This window comes from Myotis daubentonii, chromosome 16 (assembly GCF_963259705.1).
Source record: "Myotis daubentonii chromosome 16, mMyoDau2.1, whole genome shotgun sequence".
NCBI classification, from domain to species: Eukaryota; Metazoa; Chordata; class Mammalia; order Chiroptera; family Vespertilionidae; genus Myotis; species Myotis daubentonii.
Window position 1 is genome coordinate 18,843,238 of NC_081855.1, and position 24,229 is coordinate 18,867,466.

General features: G+C 38.3%; 1 protein-coding gene and 1 pseudogene across 5 annotated transcripts in view; one reads left to right on the plus strand and one right to left on the minus strand.

The window, feature by feature from the left end:
* Positions 1-24,229, plus strand: part of RABEP1 (rabaptin, RAB GTPase binding effector protein 1) — a 113,716-nt gene that overhangs the window by 22,464 nt on the left and 67,023 nt on the right. For 4 of the 5 annotated variants that reach the window (XM_059668970.1, XM_059668971.1, XM_059668973.1 and 1 more), the window contains exons 2-3: positions 6,971-7,099; positions 19,821-20,024. In XM_059668970.1, coding sequence (XP_059524953.1) covers positions 6,971-7,099; positions 19,821-20,024 — 333 coding nt within the window. The remainder of the gene's footprint in view (positions 1-6,970; positions 7,100-19,820; positions 20,025-24,229) is intronic. The other variant, XM_059668972.1, reaches the window with a different exon arrangement.
* Positions 17,460-17,543, minus strand: LOC132219505 (U4 spliceosomal RNA; annotated as a pseudogene).

Consider the following 24,229-nt stretch of genomic DNA (forward strand, 5'->3'; position numbering starts at 1 on the left):
GAATGTCCTGTTTTATGTAGAATTTGGCTACTTGTAGTATGCTGGGAGGGCAACTGAGATAATGAAGAATTTGGAAAATATTAGAGGGTTAGAAGGGATTTCTTTTGGAGAAGAAAGGAGAGGACAGTGTGGGATGTCAGATATTAGAACCCGCTCCCCCCCCCCCCCCCCCCAATTCTATAGGGCAGAACTAAGACATCTAGGGAAGCCGATTTAGGGTTGTGCTACTAAAAGTAGACTTTTCTAACAGATGACTAGTTATCCAAGGGATTGGGTGAATAATCTAAAATCTCTAACAGTGGAATTGGCTGCCCCATGAGACTGTGAACTAAGTTATTTGATTTATGTTCATGTCGAAGCCAATATGTCTGCGATATTGTAGGAATGGATTCCTGCATGAGTTAGTAATTGGTGGTTTTCAAACTATTTTGACCTCTCTTCACAGTAAGAAACACTTTTTTCATTGCAACCCAGCATAAATGTGTGAGTACAGATTTCCCCTGCTATCTGAAAGTAGAGATTTCCTGTGAAACCTTTCGTAAGCTGAAATGGCATAAAGTGAAGAAGTAGTTATCAGTATTAGTTTATATAAAATTTTGTTGATTGTTCTCACACCCAAAAGATAACCTACTAAATCATATCAAGTAACATATAAAACATAAAATAACATAGCATATAGTAAAAGCAGTGTCACTCACACTGTGCCTCTATTACAGCTACCAGCAAAACAAACAATGAACACTTTTTTTTTTTGCCTTTTTTCCTAAAAGTGAAAATTCTCTTGGTTAGTGAAAATAGGTAGTACTAATGTAGGCCTTTCATAAAAGCAGAGCAGCATAAGATGAACTTTCGCAAAGTGGGGGGTGTGTGTGGAGGGGGCACCTGTGTCTGAAATACAAATTTCATGAAATAACATACCCATATTAAAGGTGTTGCGGATATTTTCTGTTATATTTCATTATTGTTAAAAGGCAGATTGTTAATCACTAAATTGGTTTAACAACTCAGTTTGAAATACACTGGACTAGAATAGAATAATCTAAAATCCTTGCAACACTATGATCCTGTGATTGTCCCTACTCAAGTAATGGTAGCACTAAGAACTAAAATTAGACTCAGAAAATTCCACACTACAAATGCTGGGAGGTCATTAATTTTGGTCATAAATGTCTTTAAGGAGGTTGAAAATGAGAAAACATTTCTGTGCCCTTTAATTCTTCTTACCTCCACCCTTACTACCCCTGCTACCCCCTCCTCCAAATCGGGCCTTTTCATTGTTTCTTCTCAATTCTATCTTTACCCTTTTGAAGAATCTTCTTCTTCTTCTTCTTTTTTTTTTTTAAAATATATTTTTATTGATTTTTTACAGAGAGGAAGGGAGAGAGACAGAGAGTCAGAAACATCGATGAGAGATAAACATCGATCAGCCGCCTCCTGCACATCTCCCACTGGGGATGTGCCTGCAACCCAGGCACATGCCCCCGACCGGAATCGAACCCGGGGCCCTTCAGTCTGCAGGCCGATGCTCCATCCACTGAGCCAAACCGGCTTCGGCTTGAAGAGTCTTCTTAAATAGCTTTTTATTATCTCACTAGAGGCCTGGTCCGCAAAATTCGTGCACAGGGGAATGGGGGGTGTCCCTTAGCCCAGCCTGCAACAACGCAAGCGTTCTGCGCCTGGCCTGGCCAGAGGTCCTCCATGGCCGGGGTGGAACACTTGCCTCATTGCTGTGGCGACGAAGCAAGCATTCTGCTAGGCCGCTCATGCTGCCTGCTCTCAGCAGCCGACATCCCCCCCCCCCCACCCCCTTGGGACTGGGGGACTCTGGCGGGCTGAGAGGACTGGACGCTGCCATCTTGTGGCTATGCTCACTGCCATCTTTGTGATGGTTAATTTGCATATTACCCTTTTATTTGATAGGATTTCCCCCCTGGATTAATATTTGGTGCCAGTTTTTTCAATTAATATTTTTCCTGGATTTATAATAATATCTTCAGATAGTTAACATAAATACCTAATCTTTACATAAGAAATAATTGGTTTTATTTGAAATCTGTCTTAAAAGTGTTATCTTTTATCTGAAGTATTATGACATCTGATTGATTTAAGAGAGTTACAAAAAAGTAAACAAAATAAGACTTTTTATTTTGATTCACGGAAGGAAGGCTAATAAGTTTTCTGTGTAAATTTCTTAACCAGATGTTATTTTATTTTAGAATTGGTGTATCTCAGTAAATGGACAAGGTGAAATGATGCAGTTTCTTAAAGTTGCTAAAGTCAGATGTTTTGGGGAGTACATAGAGTGAAATGGGATTAAATAAAGTAAAATGATAGTTTTCTGTTGTACTAAAGAATTTGATTATCTTTGTGTTATAGAAAAAGTGATTCCTAAATGCCATATCTATATGTTCTAATATTATAAAGTGATTGGTAATGTTAATGCAAGTACCTGCATACGGATTGCAGTTTGTCTGTGATGGATATTCCTGCCAGCCCCACCCACTATATTTTCTCCTATCCCCTTCTGTGAGTCATGTTAAGTAATTATGGATTTATTTAAATATTAGATTAAATAACTCACAATGAAGTGTGTAGATTTACTGCAAATGATAATCATTTAGCCCAGCTGGCATGGCTCAGTGGTTGAGCGTTGACCTATGAACTGGGAGTTCATGGTTCGATTCCGGGTTGTGCAGGCTCAATCTCCAGTGTGGGACGTGCAGGAGGCAGCCGATCAATGAATCTCACTCATCATTGATGTTTCTATTTCTCTCCCTCTCCCTTCCTCTCTGAAATCAATAAAAACATATTAAAAATCATTATCATCATCATTTTTAGTAATTCCTTAAAGAAGCTGGCCACTGGTTTTTAGAGCACTATAAGAAGGCTAGCTGGAAGGCCACTTCTGAAACAGAAGAGATTATGTTTTTAAGAAGATCAATCTTTTAGCAAATTGCTTGTCCTAGGAAAATATATGTGTAATTTTTAAAATGATTATTTATTATTTTAAAATATTTTAAGACAACTGAAGTAAATTATGTGTACTTTTTATGAGCAGAATGATTGATGTGGAGCAATAAGATAAAATTGTAATCATTATTACTAAAAAAATGAAGCACTTTATTACATTTAATCTAAATCCAATCAATGTAATTTATTTTTTTAATTACTCCTGGATTCAAAGGGGCCACCACTCAGTATAATTTGTCATAGTCTTTCCTGTCTTTTTTCTGTGTTATTTTTTAATGGTTCATGTTTTTTTAATGGTGCATATACTTTTGTATCTTGTTCTTTGGAGTTAATATGATTTTTATGGCTTGATAGTTTTCCAATGGGTAGGTGTAACTACCATACTTAAAAGTATCATTTTAAAACCCAGTGATATACAAGTTAAGACTTCTGAGTTTTAGGAACTATTCAGATTCTTTTGTTCCACTAGAGTTATATTTTCTATTTGTTATTGTTGCTTGAAATGGGTGTTTTATTGGATATTGAACATCTTTAAACAAAGAGATTCTTGTAGTAATATTTGTCCTAAACTGCTTTCCCCCCCTTCTCCGATTGCTTGTTTCATTAAATTTAGTACAGTGTTAGAAGAATGTAGTAGTAGGACCCAACTTGGGCTTAAAAATACTTTTAAGTTATTATATATTTTCCCATTTTTATCAAAATTAGGGAAGGAGATAATCTAAAAGTTACTGAATCTTCATTTATTTACCATATTATTGCTTCTCTTCTTTCTGTGTAGTTGCTTAATTAAGACTTCTTTTTTTTTAATCCTCACCTGAGGATATTTTCCCATTGATTTTCAGAGAGAGTGGAAGAGAGAGGAAAAGACAGACAGAAATATTGATGTGAGAGAAACATATTAATTGGTTGGGTTGCCTCCTGCACACACCCCAACCAGGGCTCCAGCTGGGGAGGAGCCTGCAACCAAGGTATGTGCCCTTGACCAGAATTGAACCTGGAACCCTTCCATCTGCAGGCTAATGCTCTATCCATTAAACCAAACCGGCTAGGGCCAGACTTAAATTTAAATAATTTTTATTTTTCAATTACAGTTGACATACTATATTATATTAGTTTCAGGTGTACAACCCAGTGATTAGACATTTATATAATTTACTAAGTGATCAATCTGATAAATCTAGTACTCATCTGACACCGTACATAGTTATTATAATATTATTGACTATATTCCCTATGCTTTACTTTACACCCTCATGACTATTCTGTAACTACCAATTTGTACTTACTAATCTCTTCATCTTTTTCTCCTAACCCTGTTCCTCCTTCCATCTGGCAACTGTCAAAAAGCTTTCTGTGTCTTTTTCTATTCTGTTTGTTTTTATAAATTCAGTTGTTGATAAATACATATATATTACCATTTTATCATTCATTTTTCCCATTGGAAAAAGTGCATAAGATAGTTTCCCTCTCAAAGGTAACGATATACCACTCAAAGGTAACAATAAAAAGGAATGTGTGGAATGTTTAACTAAGACTGGCATACAAACAGCTCTTAGCTGCTAAGTTATAGAAAGCTTAATATTAACACCAACTAGTTAACATTAACACTGATTAATTTGTCCATGATATTTTGAAAATACATGGTAATAGGAAGTGGAAGCATGGAACTGAGTCAGAATCATGAGGTTGGAAATTGACTTCTGGTCTTTTGTGGCTATGTACAAACTCACTTGATCACTCTGCTTTTTTTCTTTATTCATTAAATATTACTAGTTTAATAGTTAAAGCTAACAAATTTTTTGTATATGCCAGGGTAAGTACTTTTTACATAAGTTATTAGCTAATTATTATGAACTGCTTACTAGTTACCATGTTAGAAAAATAAGGCAGCATTTTGTGTGATCAGAGCTGTTTTCAGTTTGATTTGTAGTTGGTTGCTAATGCATTAGAATATGCCTGTTTGTAAACTTTACTGCTGTCTTATGCAAGGTGAATTGATTTTTCTAGATATAGCAATAGAGGCATTCTTGTAAAAAGCAGTTGTTTGGCCCTTTTTTGTATCGTAGAGTTGTTAGAAGTACTTGAAGTAAATGAAAATGCTTTTAGTTTTTAAAAAATGAGAATAAGGGAGTTACTTGCTCTATCCTCAAAGGGATCCGTCATTCTTGGAATTGAAAAAAACTGTCCTGAAGTCTGGAGAGAGGCAGCCAGAGCTGTGGAAGTGGATTTCATATGAACTGTGGGTCAGAGCCAGGACAGGGTTGGGAGTAGTGAAAACACCCTTAATCTTGCCTGCAATTTTAAAGGCTGAATTTTAGTTTTTAATTGATTCATTAGCCTTAGTTCCTAAATATTATGTTGAAAGGTATGGGTATTTTGTGTGTGTGTATTTTGGTAGAAATAGGATTAGAGCCCTTCTCGACCTCATGCAATAATCAATAGCTACCACTAATATTAAAGTGTTCAGTGGAAAACTTTACTTAACAGTTGGAATTTGACAATAAAAATAAAAGAGAAATAAATATCAGAGAGACCAGGTTTCCTTTATGATTTCCATTGGTAAATATGAGATAACTGCACATTTTCCCATTCCAGTGGATTCCCCATTCCTCCATTTCTCCAAAGGTTATCAAACATTAAGTTGACCAGATGCCATTCTTTGCTTGGACCTAAAGACCCTAATATTTGCTCCACAAAATGCTCCTTACCTTTAATAACATGGAACTCAAGGTCATAGTTATTTCCTCTTTCTGCCATGAATATCATCAATACTATTAGATCTGTAGTGAGCCTAGTCTGAAGATGTCATGCGAGTGAAAAATATCAGTTTTAATTCATTATTTATGATCAAAGGAGTTGTAGAGAACTTTGAAAAACACATGGAAGAAATTAATTAGACATCCTAATACTAATAGATAAATCATTAATGCATTTTCAGTTTTTTCCTATGTACTATAACATTAGCTCTCAATTAAATTAATAATGAATTGAGGGAGGGAGGACCTTCAGAATCTCAGATTATGGTTAAAATTATAGGCAAATCATTATCTAAGGTGGCTTGTAGTAGGGAACTGGGATCTCTGCTGGCCTAGGTAATTAGGCAGTGGTGTTAGGTATCCCCTGGAGAGATTAGGGTCATAGCTTTGTGGCTGGGTTGCTGTTTGGGCAGAGGAGGTGGTCAAGAATTGGACTCTTGAATTTCCCATCTCTTCCTTGAATCAGAAGAGCCTCTGGGTTTGGTCAGGATAGGCATTTGATCAGTTGTGGCCAAATTGTAAAGCCCCTAAAGTAAAAATGTGTCTCAATCCCTGCCATATCACAGTCAACATTAATCTAAACACCAGATATTCTCCCAGCAATTGAGAGTTCATACACAATGTATAGTTCTGTATCCTTTCTATATGAAAGAATTTTTTATTATGATTTCAATATAATGGTAATGAATCATCTTGAAATTGGAAGAATGGTTCAGGCTGGTATGGCTATCCTAATAAGGGAACCTGATAGGTTTTGCTTGAAACACTTCAAAGAAGCAGGAGCTAGCAAGATTGGTAGTGGGTTCATTTGTGGGATAAATAACCCCAATTTATTTATTTTTGATTTTTATGAGAGGTTATTGGAGCCAAACTGATAACACATGCTAGGGAGCAAGATCTCAAATGCTCCTAGCCCAAATTATTTAATATTTAATATTTAACAATTCCAGAAGTGGACTGACATTCTGTCAGTTACACAAAGGGACTGTGTTGGGAAATTTGCCATATGTGATTTTCCATATATAGGCTGTTCTACTTTACATGATTTAGTCACAGTGTGTATATTAAGTCTAATAGAAGTTTCTTATTATTTGTAAAATTAGGACGTCTGAGATTGGATCTTTGGAAGAAGCTTGACTACTTGTTTCATTATAGAAATGTCCAGTTATAATACTAATTTATTCTTGTAACAATTTTTAAAAATGAAAGTTTTTACATGTTAACTAGTATATATTTTTTTCCAGTTTCTCTTCAGCAACGGGTAGCAGAATTGGAAAAAATTAATGCAGAATTTTTACGTGCACAGCAGCAGCTTGAACAAGAATTTAATCAAAAAAGAGCAAAATTTAAAGAGTTATATTTGGCTAAAGAGGGTAAGTTTATAAGTCTAACCATAACCTTATACTAAGACTGCTTTAAAATGTCAGGTTTCTTGGTAATACAGTGTTGTCACTGAATAAACCTTGATTTTATTTGTACTTATATTGTATAATAAAAGTCTATTTAGAGGTAAGGATTAAGAATGGAATTGAAAAACAAGGTGAAAAATGCATTATTGAGATTTTTCCTTGTCTTTTAACCTTAATGATGATATTTGATATAGTGGACTGTATAGTTCTGGGACACAGGACTTTCGGTGCTCTGAACACTTGAGAGATATCCCCAGACCAACCAGGACTGTTGGCATTCTAATAATAGCTTTAGCCATGTTATATTAAAACTGAGAGTTCATAGAATTTATCCAACAATTGTTCAGTTATTTATTAATAAGTATTTAATACCTACTATGAGGCAGGCATTGTCAGGTGCTTGGTATACAGAAGGAGCAAGAGTCACATGGTTCTTTAACTCATAGAACTTGAACTCTAGTGAGGAAATAGATATTAAGTAATTGTGTTTTAAAAAAGGCAGATACATGAGAGCAGATACATGAGAGCATATCATGAGGGACCTAATCTGAAGGATAAGGGGAAGGGTTTACATTTTGGGTACTGACCTAGGAAAATATGGATAGGTTTTTCACAGCCTTCTAGACCAGTGGCTCTCAAACATCAATGTGGATAAAAATCACCTAGAGAGTTTGTTAAGTACATGGTATGTTGGGTTGGGGCCTGAGGATTTGCATTTCTAATAAGCTCATAGGTGACTGCAGTATTGCTAGTCCAAGGACTCAGTTTGAGAACCACTGCTCTAGACTAGTAATCATCCAACTTTTAAATTTACTTAGAATTTACATCCTTCACATATTTTTAAATTTTATGTCAATACTGACAACTTAAATTAAAACTTCATGCATTTAAACATATCAAGTGGAATCAATCATAGTGATTTAATACCCATCACCATCCTATATAATAAAAGCATAATATGCAAATCGACCAAACAGCTGAACAGCAGAACGACCATCCGGGACCATGCTATGACACCCACTGGTGCCAGACTAGCCAAGGCGAGTACAGTGCGATTGGTCAGGGGCCCAGCCATCGACCCATGATCACCCTGCAGAGGCAGGCCCAGGCCACCAACCAGCTGGCTTTGGCGGGTGGGCGTGGCCTCCCTCTGCAAGGGAAGCCCGGGTCCCTCATGCCAGAGGGAAGCCAGTGCTGGCAACCAGGGAAAGGAAGGTCTACTCTTGCATGAATTTCGTGCATCAGGCCTCTAGTGAATACATAAATAAGGGGAGAAACAAATCGATGTTTCTCTCCCTCCCTCTCTAAAATCAATAAATTAAATTAAAATGAAAAATTCGATCAGACTTCTCTATAACAAAAATAGTATGTAAATTTCTTCTGTATTGAGTTATTAATAGTTATTAAAAGTACACATGCCATAAATATTTTACACATTTAAAATAAGAATTATTGACTGGCCAGTGTGGCTCAGTGGTTGAGCATTGACCTATGAACCATAAAGTCACGGCACATGCCCAGGTTTAGGGCTCAATCAGTTAGTAGGTGTGCAGGAGACAGCCAATCAGTGATTCTCTCTCATCATTTGATGTTTCTATCTCTCTCCCTCTCCCTTTCTGAAATCAATAAAAATATATTTTAAAAAAGAATTATTAAAATGTAAAAATTAGCCATGACTGGTGTGGCTTAGTTTGTTGGAGCATCATCCAGTGCACCTGAAGATTGTGGGTTAATTCCTGGTCAGGGCGGGTGCCAGGCAACTGGTTGATGTTCTCTCTCACATCAATGTTTTTTTTCTTCTCTCTTTTTTCCTTCTTCCTTCACTAAAAAACAAAAACAGAAAACAATTTTAAAAAGTTTAAATTGTAAAAATTATTGGAAATGCAGGTCTTATGAAATATATTGGATTCCCCTCCGAATTAGGTCATTAACTTCTGGGTGAATATTAAATCTAGAAAAAAATAAGATGCGGGTTTTTGTTTATTTTAGATATAAATGCTTAGAACCTTTGGTCTCATAAATAAGTAGATAGAAATAGAAGTATTTTTTAAAATAGCAATTATCAATCCATTCATTTAACTTTCTGAATTATATGTTAAATCACAAAGTGTTCTAGCTTCAAAAATATTTTTATTTTATTGGTTGGCAACTCAATTAAGTCTTCCTTCAGTTTTGTTGTCACCTGACCTGCCAAAAGATGTGTTACTCAGTTATTAGTCATTCACTTTTTTAGTACTGATGTTAGTATTTTAAATTGTTTCTCTGGTTTGGTATCAGAGTTTTTATGCAATAGGGCAGTGAACCATAGTAAAATTTAGGATGGATAAAATGCCTTTCTTTTGTTAAGTGGGAGAAAGGTGTTAAGAAAATGGTAGTGGGCAAGGAGGATCTACATTTAAACACCCCTCTGTTTTAGGAAAGAATATTTATGAAATTTGAGGATCTAGAAGTGGATTCCTTTAAAACATCATGTGCCTATGAATCCCCTGGAAAATCTTTGTATATCCCCAGAGGTACATGGGCACTTTGAAAACTACTGCCCTAAAGTGATGGAATTCAGACTACAGATTGTAAGCCATTGATGAGTAACAAAATTGAGAGGGTGTGACCAGCAGTTTTTAAAAATAAGAATAAAATGGGAAATAAAAGAGCATATTATATTTGATGAGGTTAATTAAGTATGGTTGCACAAAATTTTTTGTTTTAATTACGTATATATGTGTATGGATAGAGTTGTGATACATATTTCTTGCTATGAGTTGTGATCAAAGAAGTGTGAAAGCCACTGTTCTTAGGCTTCACAGAATTCAGCCCTGGCTTGGAAATGCTTACTGACTCTAGCATGGGGTGGGGATTTTTTTTTCTCCTGGCTCACAGGAGGGCTGCTGCTGTTTTATTTTGTTCCTTCTTAGGCTAACAAGGAGGTGGGAAAGCTGGTATTCCTGTTTAGGCATGCTGGCAATCTGTAAGATACTGTGGAGGTTGGGATGAATGAGATAGGGTTTTTATCTTTCAGAAGGTACAGCCTACTGGGGTAGATAATACATTTTGCACAGTACAGTGGGGCCTTGACTTACGAGTGTCCCGACTAACGAGTTTTTTGAGATACCAGCTGTCTGCCGATTTTTTGCTTTGAGTTGACAGAGTAATTTGAGTTAACAAGCTCCTTAACGAGCTTGGTCTCGGAACGAATTAAACTCGTAAGTCAAGGCCCCACTGTATCATCATTGTTTGAGTATATATTAAATTGAATATATATTAAATGTCATGAGAAATAAATTCTGTCCAATTCTTCATGTTCATTTGAATTTGTTAATCTTTCCCTTTTAAAATTTGTTTTAACCTTGAATTGATGAGACACTACTTTAAACTCTGTGCAATAGTATGTTCTTGTTAAGATAATCTGTAATACCTTTAATGTGTACATATGTATAAGGTCATGGCAGTATTTCCTCTGATGACCAATTCAGATTCACTATGATACTGACTATTGACATCTTATTTTTCCTTCACCTCTCACACCCGTAATTCTGTAGCTTGATCCGGATTCAAGTTAACCTTGTCCAAAGTTTGTTTATTTGCTTTCTCTTTTTTTCTATCCCTAAGTAAAAGTGTTAGGATTTCCCTTTTGTTATTTTTTTCTTTGTAATTATAAAATTGACTTTTCTATAAAATTCTGGAGAAATGAAAATGATCAAGAACCTCTCATTTCTGAAATGCATTATCATTTACTGATCTAAACCACTTGTAATGTGTGTTCATTCAAAAAACATGCTTGGTGTGTTAAAGTTGCTTTGAATACACCTAGACCCAATAAATCTGTATGTGTACTATTGTATCTTTACTATTTGAAGTTTCCAATGAGCTTAAGCTGGCCAATAAAGAACAGTTAAGGTAACTTTTTATAAAATTTCAAAAGGAATAATGTGAAACTTTTTGAGAGCTTTGGTCTAGTTTCTAAAGAAAATGCATAGTATGTAAAAGGTAAATGTTGATTTAGTTTTTGTCTCGGCTATTTGCCTTTATTAGAATAAAAATCAAATTTAAAAATGTCTTCTAAAGCAGCAACTTGTATTATTACTTAACACATTGTATGCAGGAAACGTATTTATACGTTTTATGTTGACTGGTATTAGAGTAGCGCGGGACACAGATTAATACGTTTTTTATAGACTAGCGGTAGAACGCGGGTAACGTATAAATACGTAAACTGAAGTTATCGTAATTTTACTGAACGTTGCCATTTGCGCAAAAAATTAGCAAAAATGGCCTGCGCCACCTGTTAGCACGCGATAAAAACTACCCGCAAACAATGTGATACTAGAGGCCCGGTGCATGAAAATTGTGCACAGGAGGGGGGGGGGGGAGTGGAGGCCCCTCAGCCCGGCCTGCACCCTCTCCAATCTGGGATCCCTTGGACATCCCTCTCGCAATCCAGGACCACTGACTCCTAACCGCTCACCTGCCTGATCACCCCTAACCACTCTGCCTGCCTGATCGCCCCTAACTGCACTCCCCTGCTGGCCTGATGGCCCCTAACTCCTCTGCCTGCCTGCTTGATCGCCCCTAACTGCCTCTTCCTAGGCCCCTGCCACTGTGGCTTTGTCTGGAAGGAGGACCGGATGACAGGAAGATGTCTGGTCGACCTGGTCTAATTAGCATATTATCCTTTTATTAGTATAGATACTGTGAAGTGTAAACCTAGTCTTTTATAATTGTCACAGGAGATAACAGTATAAGCTATTGTTTTGATGTGTTCAGCAGTCTTTGTCTGTTTTATCTTTCAGCAAACCAGGTCAAGGTAACCCCAGAAGTCCAAACACTGGTATTTTTTTCCAATAGGAACAGCTATTGCTTTGGTGCTTTCACTTATTTAGAGAAGAGCTGAAATATAAGTGCAAATGGTAATGAGGAAGGCTAAGAAGAGAATACCTTTTGAATCCTGTTACTCTCTGTTCCTACCTTAGTACCCATTTTCCCAGCAACTTCAACGGGAAGTGTTATAAATATTTTAGAAAGTTTTGTTACTTTTTCATTAAACTGGGATAAAAGTGTTTAGCTTTTGAAAAAAGTATTTGATTTAGCTTTTCCCTTTAACCAACTTCAATGCAAAGCTTTGGCACTGCAGCAGTGTTTATGTTTTGGAAATCTCAGATTTGGGCAATGAGTAAGAGCCTATTGCATGAGATAGCAAACAAGTTGTGACCATTGAGTTCCCAGTATGAAGGAAGATAGTAGATACAGAGCTCATGTTAATCACCAGAAGACAGTGAAATTTTTAGTGTGTTTCAAAAGGATTTTTGTACATGCTCATAATTTATATAAAGCTCTGATGCTAACGAATTAGAGTTTCAAGAGTTTCAAGCTAGGTTTACGTAATTATTTGTGATTCAGATGCCATAAGCTTGCATATTCTTTAGAGTATTTTAATATTAAAAATAGATATTAAATATTAAAAACCATTAGAAATCTTGTTAACACAAATAAATTGAAATAAGGTAAATAGATGGTTTAAACTGTAGACAAGATTTTAGTAAATTAGAAAACAGTATCGAGGAGTACTCTATGTGAGTGAGACAGAAATATCGAAGAGCAATTGAAATAGAGGATGAATTGAATTTTGAGCACACATCTTAAAGAAGTTCCCAGAGCAGAGAATTAAGGGAATCGTAGAGAATAGGAGATAATCACTGAGATTTTTTTCAAGCATTAAGAAAAAAAGTGAGTCCTCAACATAAATATTGAGCAGGGAAAATAACAGTAAATTCAAACTTTGACACATTTTATTTTATTTTTTTAATTTTTATTTTTTTAAAATATATTTTATTGATTTTTTACAGAGAGGAAGGGAGAGAGATAGAGAGTCAGAAACATCGATGAGAGAGAAACATCGATCAGCCACCTCTTGCATACCCCCCACTGGGGATGTGCCCACAACCCAGGTACACGCCCTTGACCGGAATCGAACTTGGGACCTTTCAGTCCGCAGGCCGACGCTCTATCCACTGAGCCAAACCGGTTTCGGCCACATTTTATTTTATTTTATTTATTTATTTATTTATTTTTTAAAATATATTTTATTGATTTTTTTTTTTTTTTACAGAGAGGAAGGGAGAGAGATAGAGAATCAGAAACATCAATGAGAGAGAAACATCGATCAGCTGCCTCCTGCACATCTCCCACTGGGGATATGCCCGCAACCCAGGTACATGCCCTTGACTGAAATCGAACCTGGGACTTTTCAGTCTGCAGGCCGACGCTCTATCCACTGAGCCAAACCGGTTTCGGCAAAATATTTTTTTTTTTTTTAAAAAGTAAACATAGAGTTAATATGTAGGATATAAGAAACAATACTAATCATAGAAACTGATAAATCTGACCATAAAAAACAACCAAAAGATTCCCTGCTTCACTTTTTTTTTTTTTTTTTTTTAAGAGAAGAAAGTAAAGCAAATGAGGCAATAATAACAAGATTGGAGCCTAACGACAGAAAACATTGAAGCTATATAGAAGGTTCTTACAATGAAAGAAGTTGTCTACCAAGAAGATGTAATAATTATGAACTTTTATGCACCTTTTAAACAAAATAGCCATGATACATCATGTAAAACAAAAGGTGATAGAACTAAGGAGAAATTGATAAATGTACACATAGACATTTAACATTATAGCAATTGCTAGATCAAGCAATATAACAGGTAAATATATAGTAGCTTTGAGCAATAGAATTTTAAAAAGCTTGATCTCTGATGAGAAACTATACCCAAGAAACCAAAAATGTGCCTTTTTTAAAAAACAGTTCTATATCCACAGTTTCACTTTCCACAGTTTTAGTTACCTGAAGTCAACTGCGGTCCAGAAATATTAGAAAATTCCAGAAATAAAAAATGGATGTTTTAAATTGTATACTTTTCTGTGTGGTGTGATGAAATTTTGCACTATACTGCTCCATCCCTCCCAGGTTGTGATTCATCCCTTTGCCCAATATATCCATGCTATGTGCTACTTGCCCATTAGTTACTTAGTAGCCATCTTGGTTATCAACTGTCAAGGTATCACAATGCTTGTGTTCAAGTAACCCATATTTGACTTAATAATGGTCCTAATGTGCAAGAATAGCGATGCTGGCAATTCAGATATGCCAAAGAGAAGTCATAAAGTGCTTCCTTTAAATGGAAAGGTATGCACTAGTATGTATAGGACAAAACAGTATATATAGGGTTTGGTACTGTCTATGGTTTCAGGCATCCACTGTGGATCTTAGAATGTATCTCCTGCAGTTAAGGCTGACTACTATATATTCATCTCAAAGGAAAACTTAGCATATTTTATTTAGTTTTATTTTATTTTTAATTTTTATTTTTTTAAGTTTTTTGTTTTTGTTTTAATATATATTTTTTATTGATTTTTTTAACAGAAAGGAAGTGAGAGGGGTAGAGAATTAGAAACATCAATGAGAGAGAAACATGGATCAGCAGCCTCCCGCACACCCCTCCCTGGGGATGTGCCCGCAACCAAGGTACATGCCCTTGACCTGAATCGAACCCGGGACCCTCCAGTCCACAGGCCGATGCTCTATCTACTGAGCCAAACCAGTTACGGCTAGTTTTATTTTATTGATTTTAGAGAGAGAGGAATGGAGAGGGAGAGATAGAAACATTGATGAGAAATATCATTGATCAGCTGCCTCCTGCACACTCCCTCCTGGGGATCGATCCTGTAACCCAGGCATGTGCCCTGACTAGGAATTGAACCAGTGACCTCTTGGTACATGGGTTGAAGCTCCCTCCCTCCTTCCTTCCCACTCTATCTAAAAGCAATGGGAAAATATCCCTGGGTGAGGATTAGCTAAAAAAATCCAAAACGGTTAAGTTTGTAGATTTTATCTGTATTTTTATAACATAGTCCTTTTAGAGATACATACTGAAATATGTAAATCATAAGTTTGAGAGTTTCATATCTAGCATGGTAATGTGAGGCGCTCCATAGGCCCACTTCCCAGGAAAACCAGTGAAAATTATTTTTTAAAACATCCATTTGAAGTCTTTAGAGTGGTCCTATAGCATACAGCAAATGATATATTTCTTCAGGAAAATCTGCTAAATCTTGGTAAAAACAGATTGGCATTTGATCCATGAACCACTGCCTCCCTCACTGCTCCCAGCTTTGTGTGTTGGGAACTATTTCAGGGAGATGATGGCAGGAATACAGATCTCTCTTTCCCCAGTTCACTGTTGAAGGCTTCAGAATCATCCTCCCTCTACTTCTCCCCCCACCAGATGTACTGGTGAAGTTTCAGTTGAGTGTGACTAGGAGGTCCTTTTTCCATCAGCCCTTGCTCTACTAGGACGGAGGCTCTACTTTGAGTGCAGCGTAATCACAATTGCCCTGGCTTGTTTGTAGGGTGGAGGTTCCATGCTGGCAGAAGCAACCCCAGAAGACCAGAGGCTGCCACTCTATCTCCCCAACTTAAGTGTCCCGTTGTTAGAGCAGATATGTCACTCAGAAGAGCACCAGCATTTAAGTGGGGGTTTACAAATGGATATAGTTAGGGAACAAGACACTCAAAAGGGATCCCTATAAAAACTCATCCTAGAGCAGCGGTTCTCAACCTGTGGGTTGCGACCCTTTGGGGGTCGAACGAACCTTTCACAAGGGTCGCCTAAGACCATCGGAAAATACATATAATTACATATTGTTTTTGTGATTAATCACTATGCTTTTAATTATGTTCAATTTGTAACAAAATACATCCTGCATATCAGATATTTACGATTCATAACAGCAAAATTACAGTTATGAAGTAGCAATGAAAATAATTTTATGGTTGGGGGTCACCACAACATGAGGAACTGTATTAAAGGGTCATGGCATTAGGAAGGTTGAGAACCACTGTCCTAGAGTGACTGCATGTGCCCAAGGCTGTACCTTCTGAGGAGCAACATCAGAGGCTACACACTGAGGTGGGGAAAGGGGGAGAAGTAGATTTTACTAAAATAGCCTAGCCAACCACTAAAAAAATAAGTAGCAGACAACAATAACAAGCCAGGAAAGGGGTGGTGATGAACCAGTACTAGAGTTGCTGCAATATATTATAAAAAAAACTTGTTTTCATAAACATATTTAGTAGATATGAAAGAAATAGGAAACTGACCTATACAAAGGGAAAAAAGCATGCAGTGCCTGTGAGGGTGACCTGATTTAATAGGTAAAGACTTCAAGTCATAAGTATGTTTAAAGAATTGAAGAAATCCATCCTGAAAGAAGTAAAGAGTGACAATGTTTCATCAAATAGAGAATATCAATAAAGAGAAATTGTAACAAAGAACCAAATGGAAATTCTGGACTTGAAAAATCTAATAATAAAGTAAAAAATTCACTGTAGGGGTTCAACAGTAGATTTGAGCTAGCAGTAGAAAGAATTGGTTAACTGGAAGATTAGGTCACTGAAGATTATCCAGTCTGAAGAACAGGAAGAAAATAGAAAAATGAACAGAGCCTCATAGAAGTGTGGGATATCATTAAGTGTGCTAACATAGATGTAATGGGAATGCCAGAATGAGAGGTAAGAAAAATATAGAAAAAATATTTGAGATGAACGGCTGAAAATTTCCCAAATTTGATGAAAAGCAGTAACTTACACATTTAAGAAATACATTGAACTTAGGAAGCTTTTAGATGTGCAAAGAGATCCACATACAGGCACATTATAGTAAAAATGTTGAAACCCAAAGATGAAAATATAAAAGGAGCCGGAAAAAAACAACTTTATAAGGGAACCTCAATAAGATTAACAGCTGACGCCTTAGCCGGTTTGCCTAGATGGATAGACCATTGGCCTGCGGTTTGAAGGGTCCGGATTGGATTCTGGTAAAGGGCACATACTTCTCTTGTAGGCTCCTCCCCAGCCCGGGCGTTGGTCAGGGGTGTGCAGGAGGGAACCAACTGATATGTTTCTCTCACATCAATATTTCTCTCTGTCTTTGCCTCTCTCTTCCACTCTCTCTAAAAATCAATGGAAAAATATCCTTGGGCGAGGATTAAAAAAAAAAGTTGCAGGGATAATTAACATGAGGAGGTGTTAAGTACATAAACTTTAACCTTGACAAAATTGTAGTTCTCAGAAATGAATAAAGTACTTCAGAAATAATGCTTTTTCTTTGATTTCACATCTCATGAAACAATTTAACCCTTAGAATATAGAGTAGATACATATATTTTTGTGGTTTCATGTGTTTATGCCTTTATTCAGTTTTTTTTTTTTTTTTGAGTCATTCCTGGTCACATACCTACCATAATTTCTTAGATATCTGTTTTTCTATTTTATTTTGTTTTTATTTTTTTCAATTAGCAATAATCATGCCTGGGATAAACCTCATTGGCTATGATACTGCCACTGCTCAAACCATTTTTTTTAAATAAATTGATTTTAGAGACAGAGGAAGGGAGAGAGAGAGAGAGAGAGAAACAATTGGTGTGAGAGATACATCCATCAGTTGCCTCCCCTGCGTTCCCTGATTGGGAATGGAACCTGCAGCCTAGGTATGTGCCCTGACTAGGAATCCAAACCATGACCTTCCAGTGCATAGGATGACACTAACCAACTGAGCCATACCGGTGAGGGCTAGATACTCATTTTTTCTTCAAGATACTTTAGATAATTACTTTCTTCAATTAATGTTATAATTGTGTTTGGCTAGTGTTTGAAAATATTTTAATAGTGGGAACAAAGTGATGTGAAACTGATGTTAAGAGACTAAAGATTTTTTAAATGACTTCACTTAAAATTAGCATTACTAGGTTCCCCCAAACCCCATTATTTTGAACCAGATTGTTAATTCTTATGATTGTTTGATAATCATGAATATCTTCACTTTTAAAAGTTCTTTAATTGATAATATCTATTTTATTTTCAAGTGCAGTGCTTATAACTTTATACAGAAGAGTGTTGCTTATTCTGGCTTAAAGGCTGTGAGTCCCTTAAAATCATACAGCTGGTTAGCAATAGAGTTAGATCTTAAATCAAATTGTCTTTATGGTTATTTGGCTTAGTGTGCTCTGTAAAGGAAATTGATGGTTTTAAAAAGATGAACTTTTTTTGCATAAATGTCTCATAACTTTTAGATGTCAATAGATAAGAAAAAGAAGTTGGCTGGGGAAAGTTTTGTAAGAGAAGATAGAGTTAATATCCAGTATATATAAAATTCTCTTTGAAATTAGAAGAAAAATAATTTATTAGAAACACAGTAAAGGATATCACCAAAGAGGAAATACTGTCATTAGTAATTGTATGAAAAGATACTCAACCTCTCTTTCTCTCAATAGGGAAATATACATTAAAACTATTACCATATTCTACCTATGATGTTGGCAAGAATTTTAGAAAATGGAAAATAGTGGTTATTGGTAAGGGTATGGGAGAAAGAAACACCCTATATACTGTTGGTAGGTTCCTCCTTTTTGGAAGACAGTTTAGCCAAACATGTCTTACCTAGGCTTAAATCATGTAGTAGGCACATCAGATCAACTTAATTTTAAGAGACGAGGGGCCCAGTGCATGAATTCGTGCACCTTGAACTGTGGGCTACGAGGATGCGGTGGGCACAGGGGCGGGTCTTGGCCCATCTCCGCACCCCCACCCAGCCCCTCCCGCCGTCGCCCTGGTCCCATGTTTGTCGGCAGCCCTGCTCCTGCTGCTCCCACCCACTGATGGTGTGGAATGATTGGGGCCAGCGCCATCAGCGAGTGCAAGCAGGGCTTGTGCTGGCAGTGGGTGCAAGTGGCAGCTGCTGCCCAGGTTGCCCCTCAGGAGCAGGGGGAGGTGGAGAATCCCTCAGGGGTGATTGGGGCCAGCAGTCGCCGCTTTTACCCACTGACGGTGCAGAGTGATTGGGACTGGTGCCAAGCGATTGGGGCTGGCAGCGGGTGTGAGTGGGGCCAGCGCCAGCAGCAGGTGCGAGCGCCAGGCGGGACTGCAGCGCACGGGAGCAAAGAATTTTCAGTAACCACCACAAGCTCGCCCCAATGACAGCGACCAGCGCCCTGCCTTGGTCGGGCGCCCCCGCTCTCCTCCACCACCCCACCACGGCTGCCACTCGCCATGTTCCACACTCTGCCGCCTGCAGCCGATGCCCGCCATGTTCCGTGTGCGCCCCTTGGTGGTTGTTTGGTTGTTCTGCCATTCCGTCTATTTGCATATTAGGGTTTTAAATAAATAGATGGTAAGGGAGTGCGGGTAAATAAATTATAACTTTAAAAACTTGGATCTAGTAACTGCCATGCTTTCTTTTATGAACCATTTCTTGAATGTCTACTTGTGCAAGGTACTGTACTAGTAAGCATTTTCAATAAATTATTTTATCATTAAAACAACCTTCTGAGGTGGGAGTTTGTAAGGTGTGGAATGGAGGCCATAGAGATTAAGTAAGATCATTTAGCTCTAAAACTATGGCCTGAATCTTTATCTGGTTACATAGTTAATAACTGATTTTTGATATCCAGCATACCTTAAATCTTTATAAAATGATTTTATTTTCTAACTTTCAATTTCATTTTTCAATTTAATGCTTAACTTATTCATTACAATGTTAACATTATAAATTTAAATGCTTTGTTTCTTCATTGCAGTGCCAGTCTGGTAAAAGTGAGCCCCTCCATAATGGAAAGTGTTTTACTTTTCTTCCAGAGGATTTGAAGAGACAAAATGCAGTATTACAAGCTGCACAAGATGATTTGGGACACCTTCGAACACAGCTGTGGGAAGCCCAAGCAGAGATGGAGAATATCAAGGCCATTGCCACAGTCTCTGAGAATACCAAACAAGAAGCTATAGATGAAGTAAAAAGACAGTGGAGAGAAGAAGTTGCTTCACTTCAGGCTGTTATGAAAGGTAAAGACAATGGTTGATCTGTTTTATGATTTTCTAAGATATCTGATTCTGATGATTGAGAACATTTTCAGAGTTTCATTTGTAGCTATATGATTTACTATCTTCAAGATGTACTATTATTTTCAAAATGATAGAAAAGCCAATGATATGCATATGGCTCTATGATCTATGTACATATATATTATTTTACCCAAAGATAAGTTGATTATAGAGAGGAATGGAGAGACAGAGAGAGAAACATCAATGTGAGGGAGAAACATTGATTCCGTACATGCCCTGACTGGTGATTGAATCTGCAACTTGGGTATGTGCCCTAACTGGAAATCAAACCTGTGACTCTTCGGTGCATGAGATGATACTTCAACAAACTGAGCCATTCCAGCATAAGAGTCAAGCAAGAAGCGAGAGAGAAAAAGATGGTGGCTGGCAGGACAGAGGTGAGGGAGAGGATGTGAGTGAGTAACGGGATGAAAGGAGAGTGTGTGGATGTGTGCGGTGTGTGTGCGAGAGTGAGTGAGGGACATTTAAATCTGGCAGGAGCAGCAGGGGCTGGCAGACCAGGCTCTCTTGGATAGGAAGAGACTACCACCACTACGGGCACTCCCCAGATGGAGCCCATGCCATCTTGAAGGGGAGAGTGGCCTCTTCTAGGAACTCAACAGCACCACCACCCAGACAGGCCTTGCACACTGCCCGCAACCTGGCAGTCACTCCAGCCAAAACCCTGCTGTCCCACCCGCAGACCCGTGGACCCTGGGACCTCCACCTCCAAAGGTGCACCTCTCCCACAGCAGTAAGTGCAACTTCCTCCCTCCCCAGCGGCAGACCTCCGGACGCCACATTCGTGCGTTTCCAGTGCAAAGACTTCCAGGGCACACCACTCCATAGGCAGCTTTTGGGGGCTATTGTGTACCCCCACTGGGTGTGATTTTGTACAGACACGGGCATGCTGCCCCACAGTAGAAATTCTGAATTTCCTCTTTCTGAATAACCGCCCACAGACAACCCAGCTCCGCAACCTAGTGCCAGGGCCCCTCAGAGTGTGTCAGAGCTTTGCTCTGGCAAAGGCACTGCCACAGCCCCGCATTTCCAAGGAGCAGGCACCCTGAGCCCATCTATCCATAGGGCACTCTGGGAAGCTGCTGTGAGCCCCGGCTGGGTCTGATCTTGGACAAACAGGGATGCACTCCCCCGGCAGTAGAAATTCTGAATTCACTCATCCTGGACACCTGCCCACAGACACCTTGATTATGCGGCTTTAGTGCCAGGGCCTTTCAGAGTGCTTCAGTGCGCCGCTGCATTGGCAAAGGCACCACGGGTGCCCCTGTGAGCCGCCACTGGGAACATGCACCTATCTACCACAGGTGCAGTAGCAAAAACTGAGTCTTCCCACCCCACAGCTGCAGAACTCTGTACACTACAGGCACATGCTTTTCCAGCATACAGGCCTCCCAAGCCCACCCCTCCACAGGCAGCCCTTGGGCGCTGCTGTGAGCCCCTGCTAGGCATGCACTTATACAAACAGGGGTGCACAGCTGGCCCGTAGAAATGGTGAATTCCCTCTTCTGAGATACCTTCCCACAGACACTGCAATCCCGTGGCTTCAGTGCCAGGGCCCTTCAGAGTGTGTCAGTACACCCTGCTGGCAAATGCCCCTATGAGCCGCCACGGGGGGTGTGTGTATCCAACCACGGAGGCAGCAACAGAAGCTGAGTTGGCCCACCCCAAAACTGCAGAACTCTGGACACCACATTCACGCCTTTCCAGAGCGCAGGCCTCCTAAGCCCCACCACCCCAACAGATGGTTACTGGGTACCACTGTGAATCCCCGCTGGGCATGCACAATTTCAACCAAGGGCTCAAGACAGCAAAAATTGAGACACCCCCCTCCCACGGTTGCTGACTTCTAGACACCACACTTGCGCCTTTCCAGCTTGCAAGCCTACATTAAGAAAACCCAAATAGCTCAAGTAGGGAGCTACTCTAGATTACCAAGCCCAGGAGACTTGAGAGATCACACCAGTAGCACCATCCCCAAAAGAACCTGGGTAGCAAAGAAAACGGATTTACAATTAAAACATTACAACAAAACATGGGAAGACAAAAAAGCAATCCCTAAAGGAAAGAAAAAGGAATCTCTAGAAAGAGGGTTAAATGAAATTGAGGCTAGTAACATATCAGAGAAAGAATTCAGAGTAATGGTTATAAGGATGCTCAAACAGCTGGATGACAAATACACACAACTCAATGACAAATACACACAGCTCAATGAGAATTATAAGGAGCTGAATGAGAATGTCACCAACATGAAAAGGAACCAATGGGAAATGAAGAATGACATAACTGCAATAAAGAACACAATGGAAGGCTTAAAGAGTAAACTAGAAGAGGCTGAGGACCACATTAGCGAATTAGAAGATATGGTAGGAAAAAACACACAAACACAGCAGCAACTGGAAAGGAAATTTAAAAAGCAAGAGGAGAGCCTAAGGGAGCTCTGGGACAACACAAAACGAAACAACATTCGCATAATAGGGATACTAGAAGGAGAGGAAGAGAAGCAAGGAATAGAAAACCTGTTTGAAGAAATAATGACAGAAAACTTCCTTGATATTGGCAAGAAAAAAACTACGCAAGTCCAAGAAGCACACAGAGTCCCAAACAAGATGAACCCCAAAAGACCAACACCAAGACACATCATAATTAAATTGGTAAACACCAACGACAAAGTAAGAATCTTAAAGGCTTCCAGAGAGAGAAAGTTACTTATAAGGGATCTCCTTTTAGAATGTCAACTGATTTCTCAACGGAAACACACCAGGCCAGAAGGGAATGGAATGAAATATACAAAGTGATCCAAAGCAAGGAGGGCCTGAACCCAAGATTACTATACCCACCAAGGCTATCATTCAAAATAGAAGGTGGAATCAGGAGCTTCAGAGACAAAAAGGGGCTAAGAGAGTTTATTACCACCAAGCCAGCAATGCAAGAAATGCTAAAGGGACTGCTGTAAAAATAAGAAACAGAAAGGCAAGAAGAAACAAAAACATTAAGAATAAAAATGACAACAAACAAGTACTTATCAATAATAACATTAAATATAAATGGATTAAATGCTCCAATCAAAAGACATAGGGTAGCTGAATGGATTAGAAAACATGAACCATATATTTGCTGTCTCTAAGAGACCCAACTCAGAACAAAGGATTCACACAGACTGAGAGTTGAAGGGATGGAAAAAAAAATTTCAGGCAAATGGAAATGAGAAAAAAGTTGGGGTTGCAATACTTATATCTGACAAAATAGACCTCAAAGTAAAGGCCGTAACAAGAGATAAGGAAGGCCACTATATGATACTAAAGGGAGCAATTCAACAAGAAGATACAACTTTGGTAATCATATATGCACCCAATCCAGGAGCACCCAAATATATAAAACAACTTCTGGAAGATATTAAGGGAGAGATCAATAGCAATATAGTCATGGTAGGGGACGTTAATACTCCACTGACACCACTGAATAAATCCTCTAATCAAAAACTCAGCAAAGAAACAGCAATCCTAAACGACTCACTAGATCAGATGGACTTAATTGACATCTTCAGAATATTTTACCCCAAAGCTACAAAGTATACATTTTTCTCCAGTGCACATGGGACACTTTCAAAGATAGACCACATATTAGGACACAAGCAAAGTCTCTTCAAATTCAAGAGGATAGAAATCATAACAAGCATCTTTTCAGATCACAATGGCATAAAACTAGAAATCAACTACAATAAACACAATGAAAAAAAAAAATCAAACACTTGGAGGCTAAATAGCATGCTGTTAAACAATGATTGGATTACCAAAGAGATCAAAGAAGAAATAGAATTCTAGAAACAAATGACAATGAAAACACAACAATCTATGGGATACAATGAAAGCAGTCTTGAGTGGGAAGTTCATAGCTCTACAGGCCTACCCCCAAAAACAAGAAAAACTGGTAATAAATTATCTAACCTTGCAACTTAAAGAATTAGAAAGAGAGCAATATGAAAAGCCCACAGTGTCCAGAAGGAAGGAAATAATAAAGATCAGAGCAGAAATAAATGACATAGAGACCAAAGAGACAATACAAAAGATCAATGAAACCAAGAGCTGGTTCTTTGAGAGGATAATCAAGATTGGTGAACCTCTATCCAAGCTAACCAAGAAGCAAAG